We start from the raw sequence: 27,342 nt of genomic DNA, 5'->3' as shown, positions 1-27,342 counted from the left end.
TACATTTCCCATTATATTCCTTTGTGAGTTACAGCAAGACCACCTGGTTCACAACCATTATCCCCGTCAACCATCACTACACTTCATAATAAAATAAAATGCATCATCCGCAGCGAACAGCACCTAAAGTCTTCCATTAATATTCGCACAATTCCCAATCCTATCTTCTATTTTCCTACATCTTTCCGCGCAGTGAGTAGACTCTGATCTGCACAAACAAGTGAAATCATCGCCTGCTGTCAGAGAAGAGACGACGACACGACGGCAGCTGCTCTCCGTCCAGGATCAGACGAGCTTCAGCCAGATTCAAAACCGCTGACATCATGATTCCCACTGTCATAACATCTCAGGGACACAATCAAATTCCTCTCGTACGTTTTTCCTTTCAACTTATTTCCACCGTGGAGTCACGCTGCAGGAATGTGAGACACCTCAGATCCAAACAAAACGTCAAAAAGTGACAAAGGACTCGGAGACAGCGCTGGAGGCGATCTGCTGAAATCCTTCAGGACGTCTCGGAGCATCTCAAGAGATTTGAAACCCAAACCTGGACTGACAACGCTGACGATGGGAATGATGGTGAGTGTCATTAGAGGAGGATTTCAGATCACAGTTCATCGATCTGAGGAAATACTAAATATGTGTTTTGTCTTCAACGTCATGTTGAAGACAAAACACATATTGAGTATTTCCTCAGATCGTAGGAGTCGATCCAGACTGGGAGACATTTGACTTTAAGAGGAACGACTTTTCTAATACACTTATCCGATTTATTTATTAAATGTATAGTTATTTAGTTTACTAAAATATAACTTTGGTTGTTTTTTGGGTACATTTTGGTAAATGCTGTTTTTTAAAGTTTGTGTTCAAGGAGGTGTTTAAAAAAAAATTTAAAGCACCAAAAAGCCTGTCCCTTATTGGGAGATCAGTCTAAGTGTAAGTGTAGTTTTTTAGTTTATCAGGGTTAGGGTGTGTCTTTAATTATTGGGTCAAATTGCAGAAATGTGCAGGAAGTATTAATGCAATACAAAATAAGCTTTGTTATAATCAGAGCACTTCTGCGTTTCTTTAAAGTTGTCATTGTTTTTGGACCTTAAATCCAAAAAGCAACACTATTTTTTCAGCGAAAATCTGATACTAAAAAGGGGAATAATGTGAGTTTAGGCACAAAAAAAGCATGGAAATCCTTAAAAGTGGAGGTCAATAAGTTCTTCAAATGTGCTTTAAGATCACTTGTATACTAATTGTACATAACTAAAGGTTAAATTGCATGAATTTAGTGGAACTTGTGTCCTTTTTCCTGCAAGAAACATCTATCTTTTCACCAATTCAACTTTTTTTTCAGTCCTTTAAAATAACTTTAACATTCCTTACTCTCAATGATCTATTCTGCAAAAACTCACGAGGATCAAAATCGCCTTTTAATCCTTTCAGCTTCTTTCCGTGCTGAGTTTTATGTCTTTTTTCCCGGTTTGGAACATCCTGAATGTGTTTCTCCAGAGGGACGGGGAGGCCTTCCCATCATTTGGAGCAGATCATAATTGATTTGTCTGTATGACTGCGCTGGGACTCGTAGAATCTAACAGATTTCAAGCTCCCCATCACATTGAGATATCCATCAATGTGTCATCGAGCGAGGGGAAGAACGTTGGAGATGTTCCCGGTGGTCTGAGAGCACACCCCGTAAAGAGTCCAACAAAACCTACGATTGTTCGACTACATCGGGAAAATCCACCCTAAACAGGAATTCAGTCATATTGTTCCTCTAATCCTTCAGAAACAGATCAGTGTGTTCAAATAAGTGTGGAGCAGAGAGAGAGAGATGTGTGTTCTGGTAAATCTCACATTTTATAAAACAGTGCTCGGACTAAATCCAATTAAGGTGTGAAACGTTGGTTCTACATCTCTGCAGAGTGTCTTTAACACAGCTGCAGCTTTAGTTTCAAGATCCAAGTCGTTATCATCATGAGCTCAGCAGCTTCAGTTTAGATATGGCAATGAAAGACTGAAGTCCTCCTCCAACAGAGCAACATGAATATGTATCGGACATAAAACAAATAAAACAGATAAAATAGTGCAAGAGAATGTTTGGAGATGTGCAAGAAAATACAAATAAAATAGAGACAGTGCAAAAAGAGTCTATATACAAGAACATGGAATGTGATATAAAGATAAATAAATAGCAAGATGCAAACAGATGGATGTTCGTTAAAAAGTTCAGGTGTTTAGTAGTCTTTAGCCTCTCATGTGTGTGTTTCTAAGACAGTACTTCACTTTTTAAATGCATATCTTTGAGTTATGCAAAGACATTTTAACCGCCTTGGTAATCGAGGAGAAAAGCTTGAAAAAAATACGTTTTACTATAAATTTGCGAACCAAATATTAGCTTCCACTTTTTAATTTGTGCACAAAGCTGGTCGTTTCATACGCCGACGATACCATTGTATTCCTATTTAAAAGAGAAAGTAATCCTTGTGTTGATTTACATACTGTAATTTTACTTTCTTCTGGTCTTTTAAATGCATTTAGTTGGTTATGCAAATCAATTTTACCAGCATTTAGGATTAGACATAACAGAGAAAATAATGAGTGCCACTTTGAATCCGTGCAAAGAGCGTGTCGTTGCGTACGCTGACGACACCACCGTATCTATATCCCAAATGTGCAGTTTATGTCGCTTTAAATGCTATAAACCCAGCAGTTTACTCACTGTGAGTGGCTCTCCTCCAGTACCGGGCTTGTAGATGATTTTGTAATTCTGCACAGCGCCGGGAGCCGGGTCCCATTTCAGCGTCAGAGAAGACGTGGTGGCGTTAAAAACCCTCAAGTTTTTGGGAGGTTCAGCGGGCACTGGGAGAAAAAAGATAAACCCAGTGAGAAAAAAACAGGAACATCAGAGCATGTGTTGGGTTAGCGATGGAGATGATGGTGATGGTGAGGATGAAGATGGCAGTGATAATGATGATGATGATGATGCTCCCACAATGGCGCAGTTTTTAAAATTGCTGTAGGGGTAAATGTTAGGATGAAAGCAGCGAATCAGGAGCAGAGCAGGAGGTCAGTGACTTCTCATTCAGATCCTTTTAAAAGTGTAATATCTTAAAATCAATATATGTTTTTTTTTATATTACAGTTAGCGCTAAATTGTGCCAACATAATCAAAAATGTCCCTTTAGCATTTAGGGATATCAATTACTTAAAGATTGTAGGACATTTTGAATTAACTTTAAAAATGTGTGATTGTAAAAACGTGAGTCGTGGCACCTTTCATAACAAACTTGAAGATTATAACGTACTTTTTGGGGGGTAATAATGACACATTTTGATAATAAAACAAATAAAAAGCAGTTTTTTATAGGAGTTGGAGCACTGGTGGGCAAAAGCTACATGCTAATCACGCTACATACAGCGCTAGCGAAGCAGCGGGTGAGCATGGCAAGCTGTAAAGTCCCACAGATTCACAAAAAAATGAAAAAAACTAAAGCGTGATTCACCCACACTCTAATCAGATTTGAGTCTCTGGATTTTACGTTAAAACACTATTTAAGTGAGTTATGACATAAATTACTGCACAGCTTTCTGGCGTTAGCTAGCTAGCTCACATGTCAGTTAGCATCTAACTCAACAACACTGACTAAAGCAACTTCACACCCGCCCGGCCAAGTTATTATTAGGTAACAACAGCAGAACAGTGGGGGGTTTGTATTCTAAACTGCAAGTGAAAATATTGTAGCCTACGGGTTATTATCAGTTTTGGTAATGCTAACATGCTAACATGCTAACGACAGGTGTGAAGATAGTCCGCTTTACTCTTCTACCATCTATTTGTATACCTACACTGCAGTTTGGTAACGGAACTAATCTTGTATTTGGTCAGACTCAAATATGTATATATGTTCATTTAATTCATTTCTTATTTTAACAGTTACTTACTTGTAATTGTAATTGTATCTTTAATTGTATTAATCTTGTGTGAACCTGTGCTGTCCTGTTTTTCAATCTCACTCTGTTGCTGCTTAAACTCCTGAATTTCCACATAATGAATAGAGGTCCATCTTATCCTATCTTATTGTATACCGTCCGAACCATTAGCTGAGTTTTGCCAACGACTGTGTGTCCGCAGTAACGTTGCTCGTAAAACAATAGAACAAAAAAGTTATTCGATTATACAAATCATACATTTGATGAGACACTATTTTGGTGCTGTAACAAATAAATTTCGATTAATATCTACAGTTTATTTTGGAATACAATTGGGGAAATACTAGATGAATTGATGAAAGGTGAATTAGAGTAAATAAGAAGTACACTGAGCCCCATCCCTACTGCAGAAACACTGAATAATAATGCAAAAAACATGCATGAACAACGATGTGAGGTGAACGCTGATGGAGGATGAAGTGAATGAAACGTATAGTTATGATGAAATGGATAAAAAAACAACACGATGACGATGGGATCCACACAAATCAACCTGTCTTATATCACATACCCTTCGGAGCGTCTAACACTGGAAAGAAACGTTGAGAAAACAACATGGTTATTATTTGAACGTCTGTTGGATAATATAATAATAATAATCTTTATTTGTATAGCACCTCCAACAACAAGTGCAGTCCAAAGTGCTTCACATAGACATTTCACAGACAATTGATATCACACAGAATACAGTTACCAGTCAAAGACATAACATGAAGAGAGTGAAATGTGTGTGTTTTCAGGAGATAGTGAGGATGCTTACGTGTTCGCTCGTTGCCCATCAGGTCTTCGCTCTCGGACTCGTCGGGGTAGATGGCCGTGACGGTGACCGAGTACTCCGTGTCCGGGTCCAAGTTCTGAAGAACGTGAGACGTCTCGTCGCTGTTCAGGATGGCCTGAGGACAGAGAGAGAGAGAAGAGGAAGAAGGAGGGTTTTACGATGTGATCGGAGGATGGACCTATGTTTACGTTGTGTAGCCGGAGAGTCTTGGTGGTTAGAGAAGATGGGTTTTTGTTTTTAAGAACAAGCGAGAAGTCGATGAAGATGAAGAAGATGAAGAATCCAATCCAACTTTATTTATATAGCACTTTAAAACCTCCAGACCAAAGTGCTGTACAGAGAGATACATCACATATACAATCACACAGCTCAGCTCACAACACATACAAATACGTATAAAATCAGAGGACGAAAAAAGATGACGGAGAAGAAGAAGACGAAGGAGAAAGATGATAAAGGACAAGATGAGGAAGGAGAAGAAGGTGATGGCGAAGAAGGAGAAGACGAAGGAGAAGATGATGAAGACGAAGGAGAAGACGAAGGAGACGATGAAGGAGAAGACGAAGGAGATGAGACAGTTCACAGAAAGCCTAAATGGATATTTTATTATAATAACAAGCAAGATTTTGTTATCTGTTTTCCTTCAACGTCCATCTGTTGCTCTCATTTCTCATCACACCACCATGTGCTCATCAGTCAGTCCAACATGGTGGTCGGTAAATTATGAAACAGAAAGCAACGTCTCGTCCTTTTAGTTCAGAAATAATACTGATTGTTAGGAAGATGATCTGAGACACGACGCATTGTGCAGCGTTCAAATCAACCAATAAAGAAAGTTTAATAGACTGTAGTAAACAACCTGGTCTGGATTGTTGAACATATGGATATGTTTTTACTGAAGGGGAGGCCAGAGTATAAGGAGGAGAAAACAAAGAGAGCATTGTTGTTTATATTTGGCAAACACAACAACTTGTTTATTGAGGCACGTCGAATCTGAGCAACCACAATCAATCTTTCTTATGATCTTATTGTCTGAGACAAATCCTCCATGACAGTTCTCCAGTGTTGTCATTTCAACTAAAAGCATTTGTGGTTTTATCATCGTGAAATAATCCAGCCAGTTAACCCCGTAAGGCCCACTGTTGTCATTTTACAACATTACTTTAAGCTATCCTAAAAAAGTCAGTAAATGTTTTTGTTTTTTTAAAGACTATATTGACATAGTCAAAAGGTCCTTTTGTTCAGCCTCACTATGCTATTGGGTAGTACATGTGTGTATAGGTCCTGCCCTGTTCAAAAGAATTCAATGGTGCTCTAGGAGGAGATTCAGGTGATAAGGTGGGGGGGGTTACCTTGGTTGCTGATTGGCTAATGGTTACACAAGACAAAGCATCGTTATGACATCATAAAGTGGCCAAAATCTGATCAGCTCATTTTCAGACAGGTTTTTATAGAAATGGATCAAAAAGAGAGAGAATCTTTGTTCCTGAAACTTTCAGAGTCTCTTTCCACAGAGTGGACACATGTTGATGTAGAAGAGACATGAAGAAGAGGGGACACATGTTGATGTAGAAGAGACATGAAGAAGAGGGGACACATGTTGATGTAGAAGAGACATGAAGAAGAGGGGACACATGTTGATGTAGAAGAGACATGGAGAAGAGGGGACACATGTTGATGTAGAAGAGACATGAAGAAGAGGGGACACATGTTGATGTAGAAGAGACATGAAAAGGTGGATTTTGCATAATAGGTGACCTTTGATGTCTTTCATTGTTGTAAAGCACTTTGAATGAACTTGAATGAAAGGTGATTTATAAATAAACTTGCCTTGCCTTGGTCTACAGTTAGTACAGTAGGTTTCTAAACTCAGGATCATGAATGCATACGCTAAATCTATACGGGCTGAAACCAAGTGTCCAACTTACAAACTCTCGGTTCTGCTCGCCCCTCTTTTTCCATCCGATGCGATAGAGGGCCACGTCGGGGGCGCCGTGCTGCCAGGTGGTCCTGAAGGAGGTCTGGGTCACCTCAGAGAACTGGAGGTCCTTCGGAGCGGGAACAACATCTGAGCAAAGAGACAGAGAGTCAGCCTTTCTGTTTTCATCAACCGTGTTTCTTTAAAGGTCTCCTATCATGCTATTTTTAGCCATATATCATAGGTCTCAGATATATAAAAATATATAAAAAAACATGTCTATGAAGTGTTTTGCTCAAAATACCAAACAGATAATTCATTTTAGACATCCCTCAAATCCCTCTGTTTCAGCCCTGTTAGAGAAACGCTGATTATGGGTTACTTTAGATTTATTTTAATTATAGTGTATGTAAATAATAAGATTTGTATGATGGAAAAAGCACAAGTGTGGTCAATATAGTCAATAAATAAAAAGTAAATTCGATATATTTAAATATATATTTATATATATTTAAAAAACGTTTTTTCTCCAACGTGTCTTTTGTGTCTTCAAATAAACGATTAAATGAAAAAAAAAAAAAAATCAAGGATTCTCTCTGAAACAGTATGGAGCTCAAACTCATACTCTCTCCAGTACAGGTTAGCTCTGAGTGTTAGCGATGCTAATGTAAACACAGACCATATTACTTCCAGAACACGTCTCATTGTTTCTGACAGCAACGTTTCTGATTGGCCCGTGGGTGTAAAGCCCGCCCACATTTTAGTAATGTCGTCATGACGCAGCAAATCTGGATCAGCTCCGTTGTTCCCCCGTTTTTAGAGATGTGGGTACGGAGGAAAAGAGAGAGGGGCTTTTGTTTTCTGACGCTGCGTGAGTTCCCCGACACACCGGGGACACATATTTATGTATAAAAGACATCAAAAAGTGCATTTTGCATGATAGGAGACCTTTAAAGGGTGTACTGTGTATCATCTGACCTGTGATGGCGGTGCCCAGCAGGGGGTTGATGGGACCCTCGTCATACACGGGGGTCACGGCCACATCGTACTCCGTCTGGGAGATGAGGCCGGACAGATCCAGCGTGATGATGTTCCCGTCTACTTCAGCCTGCAGGAGACAAAATATAGTATTACATGATAAGCTATTACCTTACATACCTCTTATTGAGATGTCTTTGCTTTCAGTAACAAAAGATCCTTCTCTGCCTCAAAGGCTGCCGGTTTAACACCGAAAACCACCAAGGTTTTAAGTCTAAGCTTTATTGTACTTTTTATTTCCCTTTGAATTAGTTCTTTTGTGTGTTGTCTTCTGTGTGTACGTAAAGACTTCGTGTTTAAAAGAATCATTTCAGGGTAGAGATCCAGGGAAAAAAGATGCTCTGGTGAATAAAACGCTGAGTCATGTCTCCTCAGTTGACTTCTCCAGCTTGGTACGGTAAGCAGAATAAAATCTCTCAGCAGGCATTAATCCAAAGTGTGTTTCTCTTCTTCTGCAGACACAGGAAGTCTTCATCAGTAAGAGGAAATGATCCGCTGCATGTCGTCCATCACAGCTTCCTGGAAACGTCTGAAGGTCTTCTTCCAAGCACCAAACCTCGACTTCAGACTGTTTGTCCTCCGCTGACATCCCAGAGACAAACGATGAGGACGGAGAGGTGTTCGGATCCAGCCCTCTCTCCCTACGGCTTTCTCAGAAACATCCTCCAGAAGAGAGGAGGAAGTCTGGACTCTTTCCAGAACAAACATAGAACTGCAAGCGTCACCCTAAATCTGATTTCATCACCCAAAGGTCTTCTCTTTTGTCCCAAAAGGAGAGGGTGGTTAGATTCGGTAGATAAATAAAATGATGTTACGCCAAAAACCATGTTTATTTTGTATTTGACTTAATATCCATACTCACCAATTAAGCTGTAATGGGTGCTTATTTTAATGATCAATTTATGCTTTAATAAATGTGTTTATTTGTGAGTGTTTATTTAGCAAATTGGTTCTTTAGGCTCCAACTAAAGTCTTGAATTTCCAATTAATTTTACACTGATTGATAATGAAACTTCTTCCCAATTTGGGATCAAAATGTACATCTAATCTTATATTATCTATTCTTATCTTAAACTAAACATAGAAAAGCATCAAAATCTGAAAGATTGAACTAGTTTTCTGTCCATATTCTACCATCTTTTGCATTGCATTTCTCAATGAAAACGATCTAAAAGACACATTTTTTAACCTTAAATCTGGTGCATTTGGTGTATTTTAAGAGTGTGTTAGGTCTAGATCTTTATATTTAACAAGCTGAATCAGAGAATAATGGGTGTTTTTGCATCCAGAAAGGTGAGTAAACTAATGACCTTAAAAGCTTTGTTCGTATGTATTTCTCAGTGAAAACGTTCTAAAAAGACACATTTTCTAACATCAAATCTGGTGCATTTGGTGCATTTTAAGTGTGTTTTTAACCCTGGATTCCTGATTAAACAGACGTTGGCTCAGCTCACCTCCTTCAGGTCTCCCTCGTCTGGTTTGTAGGTCACGATGTATCTGCGAACAGCTCCAGGAGCGGCGTCCCAGCGGAGCTTCATGGCGCTGTGAGTCACGTCTGTGATCGTGAGAACGCCAACGGGAGGCACCGGCACTGAGGGAGGAGATTAAAATAAAACATGAGACTGAAATACAGAGGTGGGAAGTAGTGGAGTACAAATACTTTGTTACTGTACTTACGTACATTTTTCTGGTATCAGTACTTTACTCCACTACTTATTTTTCTGACCACTTTTTACTTTGACTTCTTACACTTTGAACACAAATACCTGAACTTTCTACTTCTTACATGTTGAACACAAATACCTGTACTTTCTACTTCTTACATTTTGAACCCAAATACCTGTACTTTCTACTTCTTACATTTTGAACCCAAATACCTGTACTTTCTACTTCTTACATGTTGAACACAAATACCTGTACTTTCTACTTCTTACATGTTGAACCCAAATACCTGTACTTTCTACTTCTTACATGTTGAACCCAAATACCTGTACTTTCTACTTCTTACATGTTGAACACAAATACCTGTACTTTCTACTTCTTACATGTTGAACCCAAATACCTGTACTTTCTACTTCTTACATGTTGAACACAAATACCTGTACTTTCTACTTCTTACATGTTGAACACAAATACCTGTACTTTCTACTTCTTACATGTTGAACACAAATACCTGTACTTTCTACTTGTTACATTTCCCAAACAGGCTGGTTCCTTTAGTTTGAATGTGTGTTTGGAGGCGTGATCATTATTATTTAGAGTCATTGCGTGCCTATTGATTTGAACACGATCCGTGTATCCATCATTTCCTGGTCTTCTCTAAAGAAGAGGGACCAATGAAAACGTTGTCATGTTGCCGTTGTTCAGCATGGAAACATTCATTAGCTAACAATGACATTATTGTTCTATTAATATAAAGGGGGGTCAGGTACTCTTTAAAACAGCTGCTAGTTATGGGTACTTTTTACTTAATTTCAAAGCCCTCTTTACTTTTACTTGAGTAAAGAAGTTTAGTCAGTACTTCTACTTTTACCAGAGTATTTTTAAACATGAGTATCTGTACTTCTACTTGAGTAAAGGATGTGTGTACTTTTGCCATCTCTTCTGAAATATAATATCACACTCGTTCCCTCCATCACTGTCTGAGTATGTTTGAAGAAGCCAGGACTTTCTGAAGAGCTGAAAAACAGACTTTTTTTTTTTTTTTAAAGTGGATTTTCTGTTTTTCACTGCATCTGTTTTCTATCTATGAGCTCCGAATCCAAAAACTCCAGGAAGAGGGAGACGGGATCCAGAGCTTAAAAAATATCTGCTGACATGGAAATAAAAGTCAGATGAATTCTGGTAAACTTCTTAGATCCCAATAAAAGGAAGTTGCATTTTAAAAAGATCTTGAAAACATCTCGTAGTGGACATAACATGGGAGTTATTCCCTGATAAAAAACTTGCTAAAAACTCTTAATTAGCACTGATTGTGTTGTAGCTTGACTAACTATTTCATAAAACCAACAGAATTAATCCTATTACTTGCAATATATATAATAATTATGACTAGTGATATTTTAATAGATTAAGTAGTAGTATATCCTCTTTGACTGAAATGTGAGTATATATTTTAGAAATATTGCCATGTTTGTGTATCTTAGAGAAACTGAGCTCTTACAGTGACAGGATATTTAGTTAGTTTAATTTTCATTTATTCCCTTTTCTTGTTGGGAAGTTTTCAATACATTTTGAGAGAAATACTGCCAATGTCATGTTATATTCAATACAGATGCTAACGTTCATTTTCAGGGTTATTTGAGTGTTTTTTAGTTGATGTGATTGGTCAACCGCTTAGAGATGTCCCGCCCCTTAGCATATCACGTACAATGTGTTGGAGCGCTAGCCAATAGAAGCGTGAGTGTTAAATAGTGATGTCACTATGTTCAGGAAGTAAACAAAAGAGTCCAATGGAGGCGTTTCTGGGGGGGAGGACAGGGATGTTAGCCTTTGCAGACTATTTACATGCACTAAACCTATACAACACACTACAGGAGAAGGAAAACCCACAAAAATGTTGCACAAAGATCTGGATTTAAGTGGATTTTGGACTTTTTGAAGTTGTCTTATTAAACCAGTACACATGCAGCAACCTATTTTAACCTCTTTTACTTTAATGATTAAATCGTGACTCACAGGTGACCCCTGTGCCCTCCAGGGCGTCGCTCGCTGCCTCTCCATGCAGAGCGTACAGACTGATGGAGTATGCCGTGCTGGGAGTCAGCTGCACCAGCTGGACGTCGGTCACCTCTCCTCCAACACGAATCTGCACAGGAACAGAGAAAAGACATGTGAGAGAGTCTTCTTTTTTACTGAAATCCTTTCTGAACAAACCAGACTCTGATCCACCTGTGAAGAAAACACACACACACACTTTCCGCTGTATTAAAGATTCATTTAAAACGTTGGCATTTGAAGCCAGTATTTTGTAGAATTCGATTTTTATTTCTATTTGAGATGTTTACATTACATACTTTTGGTCCTGGGATGTATTAAAAACCAGGCCAGTGTTCATGTGATATTTGGGTCAATATGGGTGCTTCCAACATTGGGTCAATAGTTGGTCCCTTTACTTTAATTAAAGCTAACTCCATTAAGAAATACATTTCCCAGTTTAGTTTGGAAGATTCAGACCTAGTTAATTAGTTTTGGATGCATCTATGTGAATCAAAATCTCTGCAGCCGATAACTGAAAGCCTTAAATCAGGAGGGACTTGTAGCTGCAAATTCATGCCAATAGGTCTAGGTTGTTTGGCCCTGAAGTGTGTACTTAACATACATTTTCCAAAGTGTTGCACAGCTGTTGAATGATTTTTTTCCCAATATCTCACAGTATTACGAATTGGCTAACATCCTATTATGATCCTCAAAATGATAACAAGCTGTGCTAAAACAAATACACATCAGTAATTCATGTCAAATGAATCTTAAAGATATCTAACGCCCTTCATTTTGAGGTTCTGATTCACACATTGGGTGCATATTTTCCAGCAGAGACCACCTCTCTGTACATTAAATCATCCCTCTGCTGTGTAATTGCACATGCAGTTTAACACCAGCCGTTCCACTCGTTTAGCATCTGCTCTGTTTATATCATCCGATGACTTCAGTCCTCATGAGCTAATCCTTCCCATTACCCAGCGAGCGTCTGACCGCTCTGCTAAAGGTCCACTTCCTGTTCTGAAAACGCACTCATCATATCGCCATCTGGAAGTATTCAGCTGCACGAGCAGAAGCCCACTCTTATAAAGTCAATGTGGAAACGCTGAGCACACAAATTAAGATGTGTGTGAGTTAATGGGGCTCCATGTGAGTGTTACTATCCCTGGTGTTATATTTTTCTGGTTTAGCTGACATTGTGGGGACAATCTGTTTACAGTCACATTATGGGGACAATATGTTGGTACCCCAGGTAAATTATATATAATTTAAAGGCAGAGGTAAGTCCAAGTAAGGTTCAATGGCATTTTAACGTACTTGTTTTGCTGACATCGTTGGGACCATCTGTTTATAGTCACATTATAGGGACTCTCATATGGGGAAAATATGTTGGTACCCCTGATAAATTATTCAATTTTAGTAAGTAAAGTTAAAATTCTCAATAAATACTTAGATTCCCATAATTTAAAAGCAGAGGTAAGTCAAAGTTCAATGGCGTTTAGCGTACTTGTTTTGCTGACATTGTGGGGACCATTTGTTATCAGGCACTTTATGGGGACTCACATTGAGGGACAAAACACTGGTACGCAAGGTAAATTATTCCATTTTAGTGATTACACCTTTTTGTTTTATGGCTAAGCTTAGGATAAAAGTTATATACCCAAAAAAATACAGATGGCGTTTAACGTACTTGTTTCGCTGACATTGTGGGGACCATTTGTTAACAGGCACTTTATGGGGACTCTCATTGAGGGACAAAATACTGGATGATAGTTTTAAAGTTTTTTTTAAAGTTTAGGGAAAAAGTCAAATTTCTCAAATTTTGCTTTTAATTAGTTCCACCATATCCCCCTGAAAACCTCACAAGTTGGATTTAAAAGGTCTCGTTACTCTACCTCCTGCTCCAGCTGAGGCTCGGTGGCGTTGGTGGCTCTGTACAGCATCATATATCCCGTCGCTCCCTCCGCTGCCCCCCATCTCACCTTCATGGTGGTCGAGGTCTCATCGTACACATTCATGTTCTTCACGGCTGAAAGTGGCACTGAGACGACAAAAACACAAAGTCAGACCGGTGAAAAGCACAATGTTACAGGCAAACATTCATCTTTTTGTCTTGGTTTGATGTTTTAATAGTACAAATCCAATGCTTAGATGTATTTTGAAGTATTACAAAAATATTTCTTGGACCAAAAGACTGACTGAGTGGGATAGGAATGACATTCTTCCTGATATTTGATATTTGGAGGTGGTTTTGGCACAGAGAAATGGATAATGATACAAACAGGCGAGAAACATCAAGGTCATATTTTAGAAAATCCCAGAAAGTCCCAAAGAGATCATCGAGTTTAATGCTTTTTGATGTGCAGAATATCTAGTATCACATTGTCCAGAAACAGCTTCTGGTTTTTGAAGGATTTTTTTTCTGGGCTCAAGGATATTTCTGCTGGAGTAATCAGATGTTTTGGATGTTATAACAAGGTTTGTAACAGGGGTTTCTACATGTGAGAGAATGTCAAAAACACACAGGGAAAAAAAGAAATTATGCCCATTGTATAAAAAATAATATAATCCAAAAGTCTGATAAGTCTAAATAAGTTGGTAACACCATATTAGCAAGTTGTTTTAAAACCCTTTCTCAGGGTCACACAGGGAAATCTATTTCTCACTCATTTTAGAAATCAAATCTATATACTGTATGTTAGTCATATAATTAAAAGGATTCATAACATAGGCCCCGCTCACACGGGACCGTTTGCGTTTATGCACAGTATGCGTATTTAAAAAAGTCTTCCGTTCACATGCATTTGTTTCATTTAACGTGTCTGTTCAAACGAGGCCGCTGGAAACGCTGTAGTACATATGCCGGGACTGTAAGTGGCGCTGTAACTTCCGCCAAAATACACCAAAAGCCGTGAAGAAGAGCAGCCCGAGCAGCCCCGCTGCAATGTTGCCATGGCTACCCTTCTGTTTAAGCCCCGCGGTGTATTTAGCAGCATGTAGTTCATGTAATTCTCCATGTCCACTTGTTGCTGATGGTTGTGGTAGAGGAGCTGTAGATTTTGCACTAATATCTGTAGCATGGTCAGTAGCAGTAGCACTAGCAGTAGCTACTGACAGGAGGACAGGTGTGTGGCGATTGCTGGTATTCAGCGGGATATAGTAATTTCCTCAGCATATGGATAAATGCAACGGGGAAGTTAACTGAAAGAAACCGAATCTGTGGATATTGCATCGAGAGGACGGCTCAGAAAGAGAGATATTCTCTACAAACACCGGGTGAGATCCTCCTTTGTCAATATAATGGATCAATGCATGAAATCTGACTCTGTTTATTTTGTTTAAGGAGTATATTGGGCGTTAACAATTCTGGTTTGCCTTTTATAATATTATTTCATTCAAGAACCCCTTGTGCGTTTAATTAACACAGCTATTTTTGATAGTTGCTTCAGCAGTGAGCAGGAGAGGTGCTATTTTTTTTTTTTTTCGCTATTTTTTCAGGAAATATTCGTATAGAGGTGATTACACGGACTCGGTTGACCCCCCAGAGCGTTTCGTTTGCAAATCTATCCACCTTGGGACCCGTTATCGTTTGTGGGGTCAGTTTCTATCGGCCTCGTGTAAATAATAGGGCTATACGCACGAGAAACTATGCAGATACAAGCAGTTTTCTCCTCGTGTAAACGGCGCCATACATTTCAAGGACTCTCCAGGCCCAATTCCTTTAAATGTAAGGACCCAACATTGAATGGTTTCTGACACAAACCAAGATCGGAAGATGTTGAGTTAAAAAATTGACAAAACTGTGGGAAACAGACATCTAAACTTAGCCTATTAAGTTAAAAAAAAAATAAAAATCGGACTTCAGTTTTCCTTTAATGCAGACAAACTATTTATGTCTATTATTATGATATATATTTTTTTTTATTTACCAACCTTCAAGGACCCAGAGGAACCATTGAAAGGCAGCCTTGGTTAAAAAAGCTGTTTGAAATTCGAAGAACATTCGGATTTCTTCCAAATAACCCTGTCGTTTTTTTGCATTAGAATGAGTTGAAAGTGAAAGATGTAATGGAATAAATAGTCTTGTGAAATATCGAACAATAAGTGTACTTTAAAACTGGATGTACGGGCATGATTAGACTCTCTTAGCACCAATAGAAAATGTTTTTAAAGCAAAATGTGTGGATATCTTTTTGGGCTTTTGAGGAGTGCAAACGTCTTCTCTCCTGCCAGGCTTCACACACTTTATTTTTAAGACACTGACACACTGCAGGCAGGACATTATGACCTAACTGAGTGTTGTTTTAAATAATGACACTAAATAAAGCCCCAGCTGCTGGTGCCACCTCACAATCAATTTCTGTTTTATGACAGTGGGAAAAGGCTCGTTGTTAAAATCAGCTGCACAAATAAAGCAAACATTAAAGGACAAACGAGCAAATAAAAGCTCTTAGATCTGTGCACTTAACACGTTGTTAAATGATATCAGTTTATTTAAGATATACGCACTAACCACAGCGCTGATAAATACTTTTTAACTGTTTGTCTGATTCCCATTCAGCCCTCCACAGCTTAGCATCAGCTCAAACCAATGCATAATGGGACGTGGTGTTTGTGTTAACTAGCTCCCCGCCTTAGATCAGACGCTAAATATATTTCTTTGTGTAAACGGTGATTTGCAGGAGGGAAATAAGAGAGTAAATACGTTAGAACGACGTGTGTGAAACAGGATAATGATGCAGAGAAATCTAGTTGTTTATCGCACAAATTATACAGTGGAGGAAACAAAAACGCTTTCCCACAACAGAGCGATGACGCAATCCGCCCTTAAGGCTCATTGTTAGTCATGTCTGTCGCCCCAAAGGGCAAAAGGGCGTCCAGAATGGGACATAAAAGGAAGTGGCACTTCACGTCACCACGCTAAGCTAAAGGTGGCTAATGTTGGGCGTGATGACGTTTACTCGTCTCACAAACTACTGTTATGCAAAGTTACAACACTTCCTGTTTCTACCGAAGACGGGGAAAGTATTCCTAAAGCTGGCTTACATCCTCCATATTAGGAGAATTCACATTTTTTGTAGAGTTTGTTGAGTCAAATTATCATGTAATCATTTAAAACATATAGTCTTATACTCTGATTGCCTTTTACTCTGTTAAATTGTATTTTTCGTCTTGTATGTGTTTAACAGAGACATGTTAAGGATTTACATTTCAGGAGGGAAAAGGAAGTAAAAGGTGGATTAAATGGTAAAGAACGTAAATGTTAAATGGTTAAGGACGAGGGGGTTTTCTGGTTTAATGATGGGATGGAGGACCAGTTCCTCTCATGAATATATAGAGAGACTGTAAGAAGAACTTCTTTATCCTCTGAGGATGAAGTTGCTCTGTTCCTGCATTTGAGATCCATTTCACTTGTGTATTGACTTTCTTTATTGCTTGATTAAATATAACAAAAGACAAACTTTGTCCAAGAATCATTTATCAATTTCTCTTAAGAATTTCCTCCACAGAGTTGAAGATGAAGAAGAGGAAGAGGAAACACTTACAGGTGGTCTCGGTGCCCTTCAGAGGCTCGCTGCTCACTTCGTCCAATATGGAGTAGACGTTAACGAGGTATTCGGTCAGAGGACTGAGACCCGTCAGCACCACGGAGTTCACCGTCCCGTCCACCAGCAGCTGAAATAAAAAAATATCTGTTATTAAACAGTGGAGGATAATTTCCCATAATTTGTTGTCTTTATTTATTAAAATAATTTCCCAATTTGGGATTAATAAAGTATATATATATATCTATATCTATCTATTGGCATGTGACTGAAAGAATATCGCTTTTATTTAACTTTTTTATGGTTATTTCATGTGTGATGTTCAGATGTATATCAGTACTTAGTGTCTCTACTTCAAAGAGTCCTCTCCTGCTGATGTTCAGGTGTATATCAGTACTTAGTGTCTCTACTTTAAAGAGTCCTCTCCTGCTGATGTTCAGGTGTATATCAGTACTTAGTGTCTCTACTTTAAAGAGTCCTCTCCTGCTGATGTTCAGGTGTATATCAGTACTTAGTGTCTCTACTTTAAAGAGTCCTCTCCTGCTGATGTTCAGATGTATATCAGTACTTAGTGTCTCTACTTTAAAGAGTCCTCTCCTGCTGATGTTCAGGTGTATATCAGTACTTAGTGTCTCTACTTTAAAGAGTCCTCTCCTGCTGATGTTCAGGTGTATATCAGTACTTAGTGTCTCTACTTTAAAGAGTCCTCTCCTGCTGATGTTCAGATGTATATCAGTACTTAGTGTCTCTACTTTAAAGAGTCCTCTCCTGCTGATGTTCAGGTGTATATCAGTATGTAGTGTCTCTACTTTAAAGAGTCCTCTCCTGCTGATGTTCAGGTGTATATCAGTATGTAGTGTCTCTACTTTAAAGAGCCCTCTCCTGTTGATGTTCAGGTGTGTATCAGTATGTAATGTCTCTACTTTAAAGAGTCCTCTCCTGCTGATGTTCAGGTGTATATCAGTACTTAGTGTCTCTACTTTAAAGAGTCCTCTCCTGCTGATGTTCAGGTGTATATCAGTACTTAGTGTCTCTACTTTAAAGAGTCCTCTCCTGCTGATGTTCAGGTGTATATCAGTATGTAGTGTCTCTACTTTAAAGAGTCTTCTCCTGCTGATGTTCAGGTGTATATCAGTATGTAGTGTCTCTACTTTAAAGAGTCCTCTCCTGCTGATGTTCAGGTGTGTATCAGTATGTAGTGTCTCTACTTTAAAGAGTCCTCTCCTGCTGATGTTCAGGTGTATATCAGTATGTAGTGTCTCTACTTTAAAGAGTCCTCTCCTGATGATGTTCAGGTGTATATCAGTATGTAGTGTCTCTACTTTAAAGAGTCCTCTCCTGCTGATGTTCAGGTGTATATCAGTATGTAGTGTCTCTACTTTAAAGAGCCCTCTCCTGTTGATGTTCAGGTGTGTATCAGTATGTAATGTCTCTACTTTAAAGAGTCCTCTCCTGCTGATGTTCAGGTGTATATCAGTATGTAGTGTCTCTACTTTAAAGAGTCCTCTCCTGCTGATGTTCAGGTGTATATCAGTATGTAGTGTCTCTACTTTAAAGAGTCCTCTCCTGATGATGTTCAGGTGTATATCAGTATGTAGTGTCTCTACTGTAAAGAGTCCTCTCCTGCTGATGTTCAGGTGTATATCAGTACTTAGTGTCTCTACACAATACAGGAAAGTGAAGACCCTAAGAAGCAGAATAAGGAAAAAACACTTATTATTATTATTATCATTATTAAGCGTGCAGGCTGGAAAGTTCCTGCATCTCCTATTCTTGCACACATTTCTGTGTGTATTGTTCTTCTATAAATACTCTACAGTAATATTTGTTTAATCTTCTGGCAGTGAGCCCTGGCCTCCACCCTGACCCTCCTTTTTTGTAATAAAAAAATGCCTTCTCTTGTTGCACCGGCTGTAAATCACTTTCTATAGGACCTGCACTAAATACCCAGCATGCAAATATATGATAAACCTCATGTTGTTTCTCACTACAGTCCAGGTTAAACACATGAGAGCAGAGAGCAGTGTGAGGTCCTTAAGCTAAAGTGGATCCAGTGGAAAACTGCTGGATTTCAGACGAGCCGAACGGATCCATCGGACACGAGCCAATAAAAGCTCAAAGCATGGAAAAGACCCAGCGCTGTGTTTTTAAAGAGTCGACTGACGGGGGGTTAAGTGTAAACTAAATGCAGGTTCAAAGAAAGCAAGAGGGTTTCATCTCTAAGGGGTTTTGGATAAAAGCCAGACCTGGGAGTTAGGAAACACTTTGTGAGGTTTGCCACTTAGGAGAGAATATTAAACAACAGGTGGGGGGGGGTTAAATGTCTATTAATATGCTTTGGTGTGACTGACACATTATCTATTCTAAATCCACAGGAAGTTATACATCTCACCTGAAGGGGTTGAGAGTTATCTGTTAGAGTTTAAGGATTAATGGGAGCCAGAGGGAGGTATTTATCAGGCAAACAAGATGCTTAGTTGATCAACAACAACAACAACAACATATGGTGGACGTAAAGTTTCTGAACATTCCTCTGATGAACTTCTACGAAACAGTGAGGCTTTTTAACTTTATACCTGGAACAAATCGATCCCAGATGATAGACCCAGATCCAGACATTAAACTCTGAACCCTTTAACCCCCATTAACTATTTAAATGTTGTTCAATATTGACTATAAGGTTTATTTATCTTTATTGCACTTTGTGCTGCATTTCTTGTATGAAAGATGCTATAAATAGAGTTTATTAATCAGAATAAGGATCACTTTATCCCGGGAGGAAATTGGTATTTGTACCAGTTGCTCCATTTTAGAATAAATACAATAAAATACAATTTTTAAAAGTAAAAATATGTATGTAATATAGATTTTTGCTCGAAATACAGTTAAAAACCTTACGCGGTACACACATTTAACAGTAGAAATTCAAGTAAATATCATATTATTTATTATTAAATGTGAAATGTGAATGGATTACATTTTAATTTAACTTCTTATGTTTATTTAAAGATTTTGTATGTATTTTTTAAACTTCTTATTGCACATTTTTACTATCCATGTGTATATAGATAGATTTATTCGATTTTATTTTATTTAAATTGTATTCTAAAATGCAGCAATTGTCAGAATACCTTTGATTCTGATTCATTACAGCAGCACTAGAGACAGATGGAGGATGTTTCTCTCACCTCCAGCATCTCCTCTCCGGACACCTTCCTGTAGGTGACCCGGTACATTTCTACTGTCTATATGCAATCTTTTCAGCTGCATTAGATGTTTCTCTCACCTCCAGCATCTCCTCTCCGGCCACCTTCCTGTAGGTGACCCTGTACATGTCCACTGGTCCGTCGGGGGCCGTCCAGGTGGCCCTGAAGGAGCTGAAGGTCACCTCAGAGGTCAGCAGGTTGCTGGGCGCCTCCAGTTCTCCTCCTGAAGAGAAACGAATACGATCCAACATGTAAAAGTATATCACACCGTGAACCCTGCCGCCACAAATCCTCCAGTTCTCTCCTTTAAAAAATGTATTTCTCTACGACTCAGCTGTACATTTTCTTGCACTATTTATAGGTTTCAAGGTTTCAAGGTTTCAAGGCCTTTATTGTCATGTGTACATAGCTACAGTGTATTATGATAATGAACATCTGAGGTCACAGGCTCCTCCAACAGTGCAACACAATAAAACAGATAAATAAAATAAAATATAATATAATAGAAACAGTGCAGAATAGTCTATATACAAGTAATTGGAATATTGATATAAGTTGCAAACAGGTGAATGTTATGGATGTTCTTTCAAAAGTTCAGGTGTCAAAATTAACAGTAAAAATTAACGTAAATATTATATATTATTTATTATTAAATGTGAAATGCGAATGGATTCCATTTTAATGTAACTTCTTATGTTTATTTAAAATGTATTTTTGTCCGACTGAGCTGTAAATCTTCTTGCACTATTTATATTCTATTTTATTTGTATTTACTTGCACTATTTTATCTTTTATATTTGTTTTATGTCCTATATTCATGTTGCTCTGTTGGAGGAGCTTTGACACATCTACACTGAAGCTAAAGTACAAATGACAATAAAGCCTTGAATCTTGAATCTTGAATCTTGTATTTTGAAAAATCACTTTTGTATTCCCTCCTAGTTTCCATCACAAGATTGAAGAATAGAGAAAAGATCATCTGTCTTCTTTGTTTTGGGGATTTATCTTTCTATTTATTAAAAGTACATTTGATTTACTGAAACTCTTTTTGACTGTCGTTTTTTTCACTTTTTTCGACATGTCATCTTTTTCATCTTTTTTGATCTGTTCTACGACAGTATGAGTTCTTCTTCTCAAACGGTCATTAGTTCCACCATCTGCACCGGGTAAAAGCAGATGTGATTTACCGAGAAGTATTATCATGTCTTTACTCGGACTAAAGGAACATGTCGTCCTTCATAAGCAGATAAACGCCCTCGAGCATCTGCAAAACGAAATGAAAGCCATAGTAAACATTTCCTAAATGTATGGTTGTCAGAGTTAAGTGCTTTGGCTTTTTTTAAAGTCCGGAAAAGTATAATTTTCTTAAAAGCTGACAACGTTTCCATCTGACTTCCAACACAGGTAATGACTGGAGGTGTAAATCTGACTCAGCGCTGTTTAAAGAAGAAACTGGAATTACAGCCGAAAGCGACGGCAGCTCCGGCTTCAATAATGACGTCCTTAAAGATGTCTTCAAAATTCGAAGAGAGTAGATTTTTCATTTATTAAAAGGCAAAATTCTGCATTTGTTGTAAATTTGACAATTTATGGTGTGCCTCCTGGGGAAAAGAAACATTTTGAAAAAGGAAAAAGTTGACAAGTTGGTAAATTGAATATTTTCTGCTATTTTAAAGTCATCCAAAAATATCTGGACTAAAGTCACAGATTTAGAATGAAATGTTTTGGAAAATGCGTATTATACATGTTATTTTGTTCCAAATGTTCTTGGTGTGGATAAAACGGTATCACTCTTACTCATATCCATTAACCCCCGTTTAAGAAATCGCTAAAATATTTTTGAAAAACTTGCAATAATCGCACTTTTCAAGCAGAATTGCACAAGTTTGTCAAAGGTAACACAAATATTTAGGTTTAATCGACAAATAAAAGTGTGTTTTGTAATGTTATAGCCTCAATAACGCAGCCAAGATGCTTTACTGTCGGAAGATTCCCTTTTAAAATCATGATATCTAAATCTAACAGAGTATCTGTACTTCTACTTGAGTAAAGGATGTGTACTTCTACTTGAGTAAAGGTTGTGTACTTCTACTTGAGTAAAGGATGTGTACTTCTACTTGAGTAAAGGATGTGTACTTCTACTTGAGTAAAGGTTGTGTACTTCTACTTGAGTAAAGGATGTGTACTTCTACTTGAGTAAAGGTTGTGTACTTCTACTTGAGTAAAGGATGTGTACTTCTACTTGAGTAAAGGATGTGTGTACTTCTACTTGAGTAAAGAATGTGTGTACTTCCACTTGAGTAAAGGATGTGTACTTCTACTTGAGTAAAGGATGTGTGTACTCCTGCCTCTCTGCTCTCTTCCTACCTGGACCCTTGACGCTGTTACACAGGTTGATGGTGAGCTCGTCCACGATGTCCACCAGGAACTTGAAGTCGTTCACGTTGTACATGTGGATGTCGTCGGGGTCCGAGGCGATTGACCTCAACTCGCCCTCATCGGCGTTCTTCACACCTGAGACGGAAAAAGGTAAAGGAGTCAAAACTGTGCCGGGAAAATAGAGCCTAAAATCAAGACGAACATGAAATAAAGGACTCAAATATATTCTATTTTTGTGACATTTACATTATTTTACCTGACCTTATTTAAAAACAGTTTCTTCTTGTTGTTTGCAGCATTTTACAACTGTGTTATTTCCATTAAATCTTGTTAGTTGCGTGTCTTTTAATAAATATCACGTACCGACTGCGTAGAGCTCGATGCCGTTCTCTCTCAGGCTCTGCGATGTGAACACGATTTCATCCTGAGACTTTCCGTCAGTGATCAGGATGCCAATTTTTCGGGCGTTTTCACGCATCCCCGCGCTGGTTTTGAAGTTATTCTGCAGGATATAGTTCAGCGCCATCCCTGTGTGAAACAAATAAAGACTTTAACAACCTCTAAACTTCTCTCTATCTCTCTATCTCTCTATCTATCTATCTATCTATCTATCTATCCATCCATCCATCCATCTATCTATCTATCTATCTATCTATCTATCTATCTATCTATCTATCTATCTATCTCTCTATCTATCTATCTATCTATCTATCTATCTATCTATCTATCTATCTATCTATCTATCTCTCTATCTCTCTATCTATCTATCTATCTATCTATCTATCTATCTATCTAAATAAAATCAGCTTTTTGAGTACATCTTATCTTATCTTAATTTTCTCAGAGCAACAATATTTGTACATGTTCAAAATACAAAACATCTAACTCGTAATGTAGACTGCAAAAAAGTTCCTATACATTTTTGGTGTAAAACTCATATTTCTCACAGATAAAATCAACTTTTTGAGTGATAAAAGCATCAGTTCTCTTCAGCTAATAAATACATTGCCTAAGATTAGGCCAGATTGGGGTCTCGATCTGTTGCTTAACGTACCTGTCATGGTGTTTCCTCCTTTGTACGGCAGTTGAGCGATGGCATCCAGCAGCGAGGCCTTGGTGCTATGAGCATTCAGATTCCACTCAGTTTTTGGGTCTCCACTGTACTGAGCCAGAGCTGAAGCAGGAACAAAACACCAAGGACACAACAAACTGTCTTTAGAATGAACTTATTTACAGGTTTACAAATAAAAAAACTGCAGCATTTAGGCTTCTCGTCTGGAGGTTCAATGGATTTCTGAATGTGATTTTGGTTGTTAGCCTGAAATAAGGATTATACGACATAAATATGTTAATAAATACCCCACTGGTGAATTTAAAAACTGCGGTTGCTAACAAGTGTCTAAATGAGACGACTAAACGTCATCATGCCCAACATTAGCCGCCTTTAGCTTAGCGGTGGTGACATGAAGTCATGTGACCGTGCTGTAGTTCCTTTATAGCCCAACATTAGCCACCTTTAGCTTAGCGGTGGTGACATGAAGTCATGTGACCGTGCTGTAGTTCCTTTATAGCCCAACATTAGACTCCTTTAGCTTAGCGGTGGTGACGTGATGTCATGTGACCGTGCTGTAGTTCCTTTATAGCCGAACGTTAGCCGCCTTTAGCTTAGCGGTGGTGACGTGAAGTCATGTGACCGTGCTGTAGTTCATTTATAGCCCAACATTAGCCTCCTTTAACTTAACATGTAAGTATCATAAAAGTTTGTTTTGTATTTTCTACAATAATCCAAAATCACATGGAGAAAAGCCATTGAACCAGGGAGATGCTGCCTTCAGGATCCACTCAGAAATACGACATCTCAGCACCACTTTATAGTGGAAATATTACCGATCTGCACTCTGTCAGGGCTGATGTCGAACACGCTGACCATGCGAGCGATGAAGTTTCTGATGGTTTTGAAGTTGATGCGCCCGATGCTCCAGGAGCCGTCGACCAGCAGCACAAGATCTGCTTGAGCTGTGGTTTTACACTTAGTGTCTGCAGAGAAACAGTGAGGAAGAGGGAGGAGGATAAGAAAGAGACACCTGGTACAACAAAGACAACCACCATGAGTTTTATATGAGGAGTAAGAGACAGATGTATGTGGGGAAAGTGAGAGGAAAATAGCATCACAAGTTGAAGATGTTTACACCACAGACACAGATCACAATCATGGTACAACAGCTGGTATGTTTTGATTAAGTGCTTTCTCTCTTCCGGGCTTTTTGTCCTCTTCAAGCACAGCAAGATCATTTCAATTTGTTTACATCCAGCGGCGAAAATCTGCACACTTTTCTTCTTCGTGATATACGACGTTCTCCTGCACATTCCTGCTCCAGGCACCTGAAAAATGTCCGCTTGTCCTCTTTCTTTTTTGTCAGTGACACGCCCAGCACTTAAAAAGCCAGACCCCTGTCGGTGCAATTGAAAACAGGTTAAGAGATCATCGATTTGACATTTTCTTTCCAGCAGCAGACCGCAGAAACAGATGCTAAAAAGGAACTCTGTTTGAGTTGTACCGACTGTCGGTAAACAAAACACTCATGCGTCCCTACGACATTCATTAATAAAAACACATGTGATAAACAGAGGCAGCTTTAAGAGGCAATAATGTGCTGCAGACCAGTGTCTCCAGTTCAGATCCAGTTCAGTGTGACAGTGGGAGTATACATCTGCTGCAGAAAACCTGACTCTGGTTGTTTTTGTGCTGAAGCCAGAGACTACAAAGTCAGAAAGACTGATGTGTTTACTGACAGAGGAGGAGAGGCTACATGAGTTAGCTTTTTGTTTTTCCAAATGTGTTTCATATCCTTTTGGAGGAGAGTCTCTTAAAGGGAAATGGTTTGAAAGAGTTCTCCATAGAGAGTGTTTTACCTAGAATAGATGCAGTATTGAGTACCAACCAGAAGCTAAGCGATGCAGCTGTGGACGTATTTAAGACACCTAAATCACTCAATATAAGGTCTCAATATAATAAGTGTCTCTACTTTAAAGAGTCTTCTCCTGCTAATGTTCAGGTGTATATCAGTATGTACTGTAGTGCCTCTACTTTAAAGAGTCCTCTCCTGCTGATGTTCAGGTGTATATCAGTATGTACTGTAGTGCCTCTACTTTAAAGAGTCCTCTCCTGCTGATGTTCAGGTGTATATCAGTATGTACTGTAGTGCCTCTACTTTAAAGAGTCCTCTCCTGCTGATGTTCAGGTGTATATCAGTATGTAGTGTCTCTACTTTAAAGAGTCCTCTCCTGTTGATGTTCAGGTGTATATCAGTATGTAGTGTCTCTACTTTAAAGAGTCCTCTCCTGCTGATGTTCAGGTGTATATCAGTATGTAGTGTCTCTACTTTAAAGAGTCCTCTCCTGCTGATGTTCAGGTGTATATCAGTATGTAGTGTCTCTACTTTAAAGAGTCCTCTCCTGCTGATGTTCAGGTGTATATCAGTATGTAGTGTCTCTACTTTAAAGAGTCCTCTCCTGCTGATGTTCAGGTGTATATCAGTATGTAGTGAGTCTACTTTAAAGAGTCCTCTCCTGCTGATGTTCAGGTGTATATCAGTATGTAGTGTCTCTACTTTAAAGAGTCCTCTCCTGCTGATGTTCAGGTGTATATCAGTATGTAGTGTCTCTACTTTAAAGAGTCCTCTCCTGCTGATGTTCAGGTGTATATCAGTATGTAGTGCCTCTACTTTAAAGAGTCCTCTCCTGCTGATGTTCAGGTGTATATCAGTATGTAGTGTCTCTACTTTAAAGAGTCCTCTCCTGCTGGTGTTCAGGTGTATATCAGTATGTAGTGTCTCTACTTTAAAGAGTCCTCTCCTGCTGATGTTCAGGTGTATATCAGTATGTAGTTACTCTACTTTAAAGAGTCCTCTCCTGCTGATGTTCAGGTGTATATCAGTATGTAGTGTCTCTACTTTAAAGAGTCCTCTCCTGCTGATGTTCAGGTGTATATCAGTATGTAGTGTCTCTACTTTAAAGAGTCCTCTCCTGCTGATGTTCAGGTGTATATCAGTATGTAGTGTCTCTACTTTAAAGAGTCCTCTCCTGCTGGTGTTCAGGTGTATATCAGTATGTAGTTACTCTACTTTAAAGAGTCCTCTCCTGCTGATGTTCAGGTGTATATCATTATGTAGTGTCTCTACTTTAAAGAGTCCTCTCCTGCTGATGTTCAGGTGTATATCAGTATGTAGTGTCTCTACTTTAAAGAGTCCTCTCCTGATGATGTTCAGGTGTATATCAGTATGTAGTGAGTCTACTTTAAAGAGTCCTCTCCTGCTGATGTTCAGGTGTATATCAGTATGTAGTGTCTCTACTTTAAAGAGTCCTCGTTTAAATCCACGTTTCTTCAAAGCCAACAGACTCCTTTGAGAAAACTGACATTATACCTCGCAGAACAAGAGTCTACTGTCTAAAATAAGCTTTGATCAGTGACTCTGGTAAATCTGAACTAACCGTTTAAAACACCAAAGGCACACAAGCAACTCCCATTTTTAAATCACTGTTTTTGTCTTTGGAGTCTGGTGGCTTTGAAGAAACGTAGATAAAGTCTTCAGTTCTGACGGCAAAAGGTAAAGCAGGGAAAATACTGTAAACTTAAACTGATATTAATGTTTTTAGGGGTCTAAAATACGTCCACAGCAGTTCAGTGTTTAGCTTCCTGCTGGTACTCCTTTCTGTTCCTTTTAACTACCATCTACAGAAGTTAAATACACAACTTATGGAGAAGTCATTAAAGTTAGCTGCACCTTTACCAGC

At 38.7% G+C, this 27,342-nt stretch overlaps 1 protein-coding gene across 1 annotated transcript in view; it reads right to left on the bottom strand.

Annotated features, from left to right (window-relative positions):
- The window catches only part of col12a1b (collagen, type XII, alpha 1b), a 149,761-nt gene that overhangs the window by 76,220 nt on the left and 46,199 nt on the right, over nt 1-27,342 (bottom strand). Inside the window, exons 17-30 of the mRNA XM_034123809.1 lie at nt 24,436-24,585; nt 23,603-23,722; nt 22,912-23,076; nt 22,537-22,683; nt 20,250-20,392; nt 16,964-17,093; nt 13,313-13,458; nt 11,394-11,523; nt 9,170-9,306; nt 7,656-7,785; nt 6,688-6,827; nt 4,742-4,874; nt 4,493-4,510; nt 2,711-2,850 (exon numbers count right to left, since the gene is read on the bottom strand). Of these exons, the coding sequence (XP_033979700.1) occupies nt 2,711-2,850; nt 4,493-4,510; nt 4,742-4,874; nt 6,688-6,827; nt 7,656-7,785; nt 9,170-9,306; nt 11,394-11,523; nt 13,313-13,458; nt 16,964-17,093; nt 20,250-20,392; nt 22,537-22,683; nt 22,912-23,076; nt 23,603-23,722; nt 24,436-24,585 (1,829 nt within the window). The remainder of the gene's footprint in view (nt 1-2,710; nt 2,851-4,492; nt 4,511-4,741; nt 4,875-6,687; nt 6,828-7,655; nt 7,786-9,169; nt 9,307-11,393; nt 11,524-13,312; nt 13,459-16,963; nt 17,094-20,249; nt 20,393-22,536; nt 22,684-22,911; nt 23,077-23,602; nt 23,723-24,435; nt 24,586-27,342) is intronic.

The sequence above is a fragment of the Trematomus bernacchii genome, unplaced genomic scaffold (genome assembly GCF_902827165.1).
Source record: "Trematomus bernacchii unplaced genomic scaffold, fTreBer1.1, whole genome shotgun sequence".
In the NCBI taxonomy this organism is placed as follows: domain Eukaryota; kingdom Metazoa; phylum Chordata; class Actinopteri; order Perciformes; family Nototheniidae; genus Trematomus; species Trematomus bernacchii.
The sequence above is the reverse complement of the archived record's forward strand: the minus strand, read 5'-3'. Positions and strand labels throughout refer to the sequence as shown.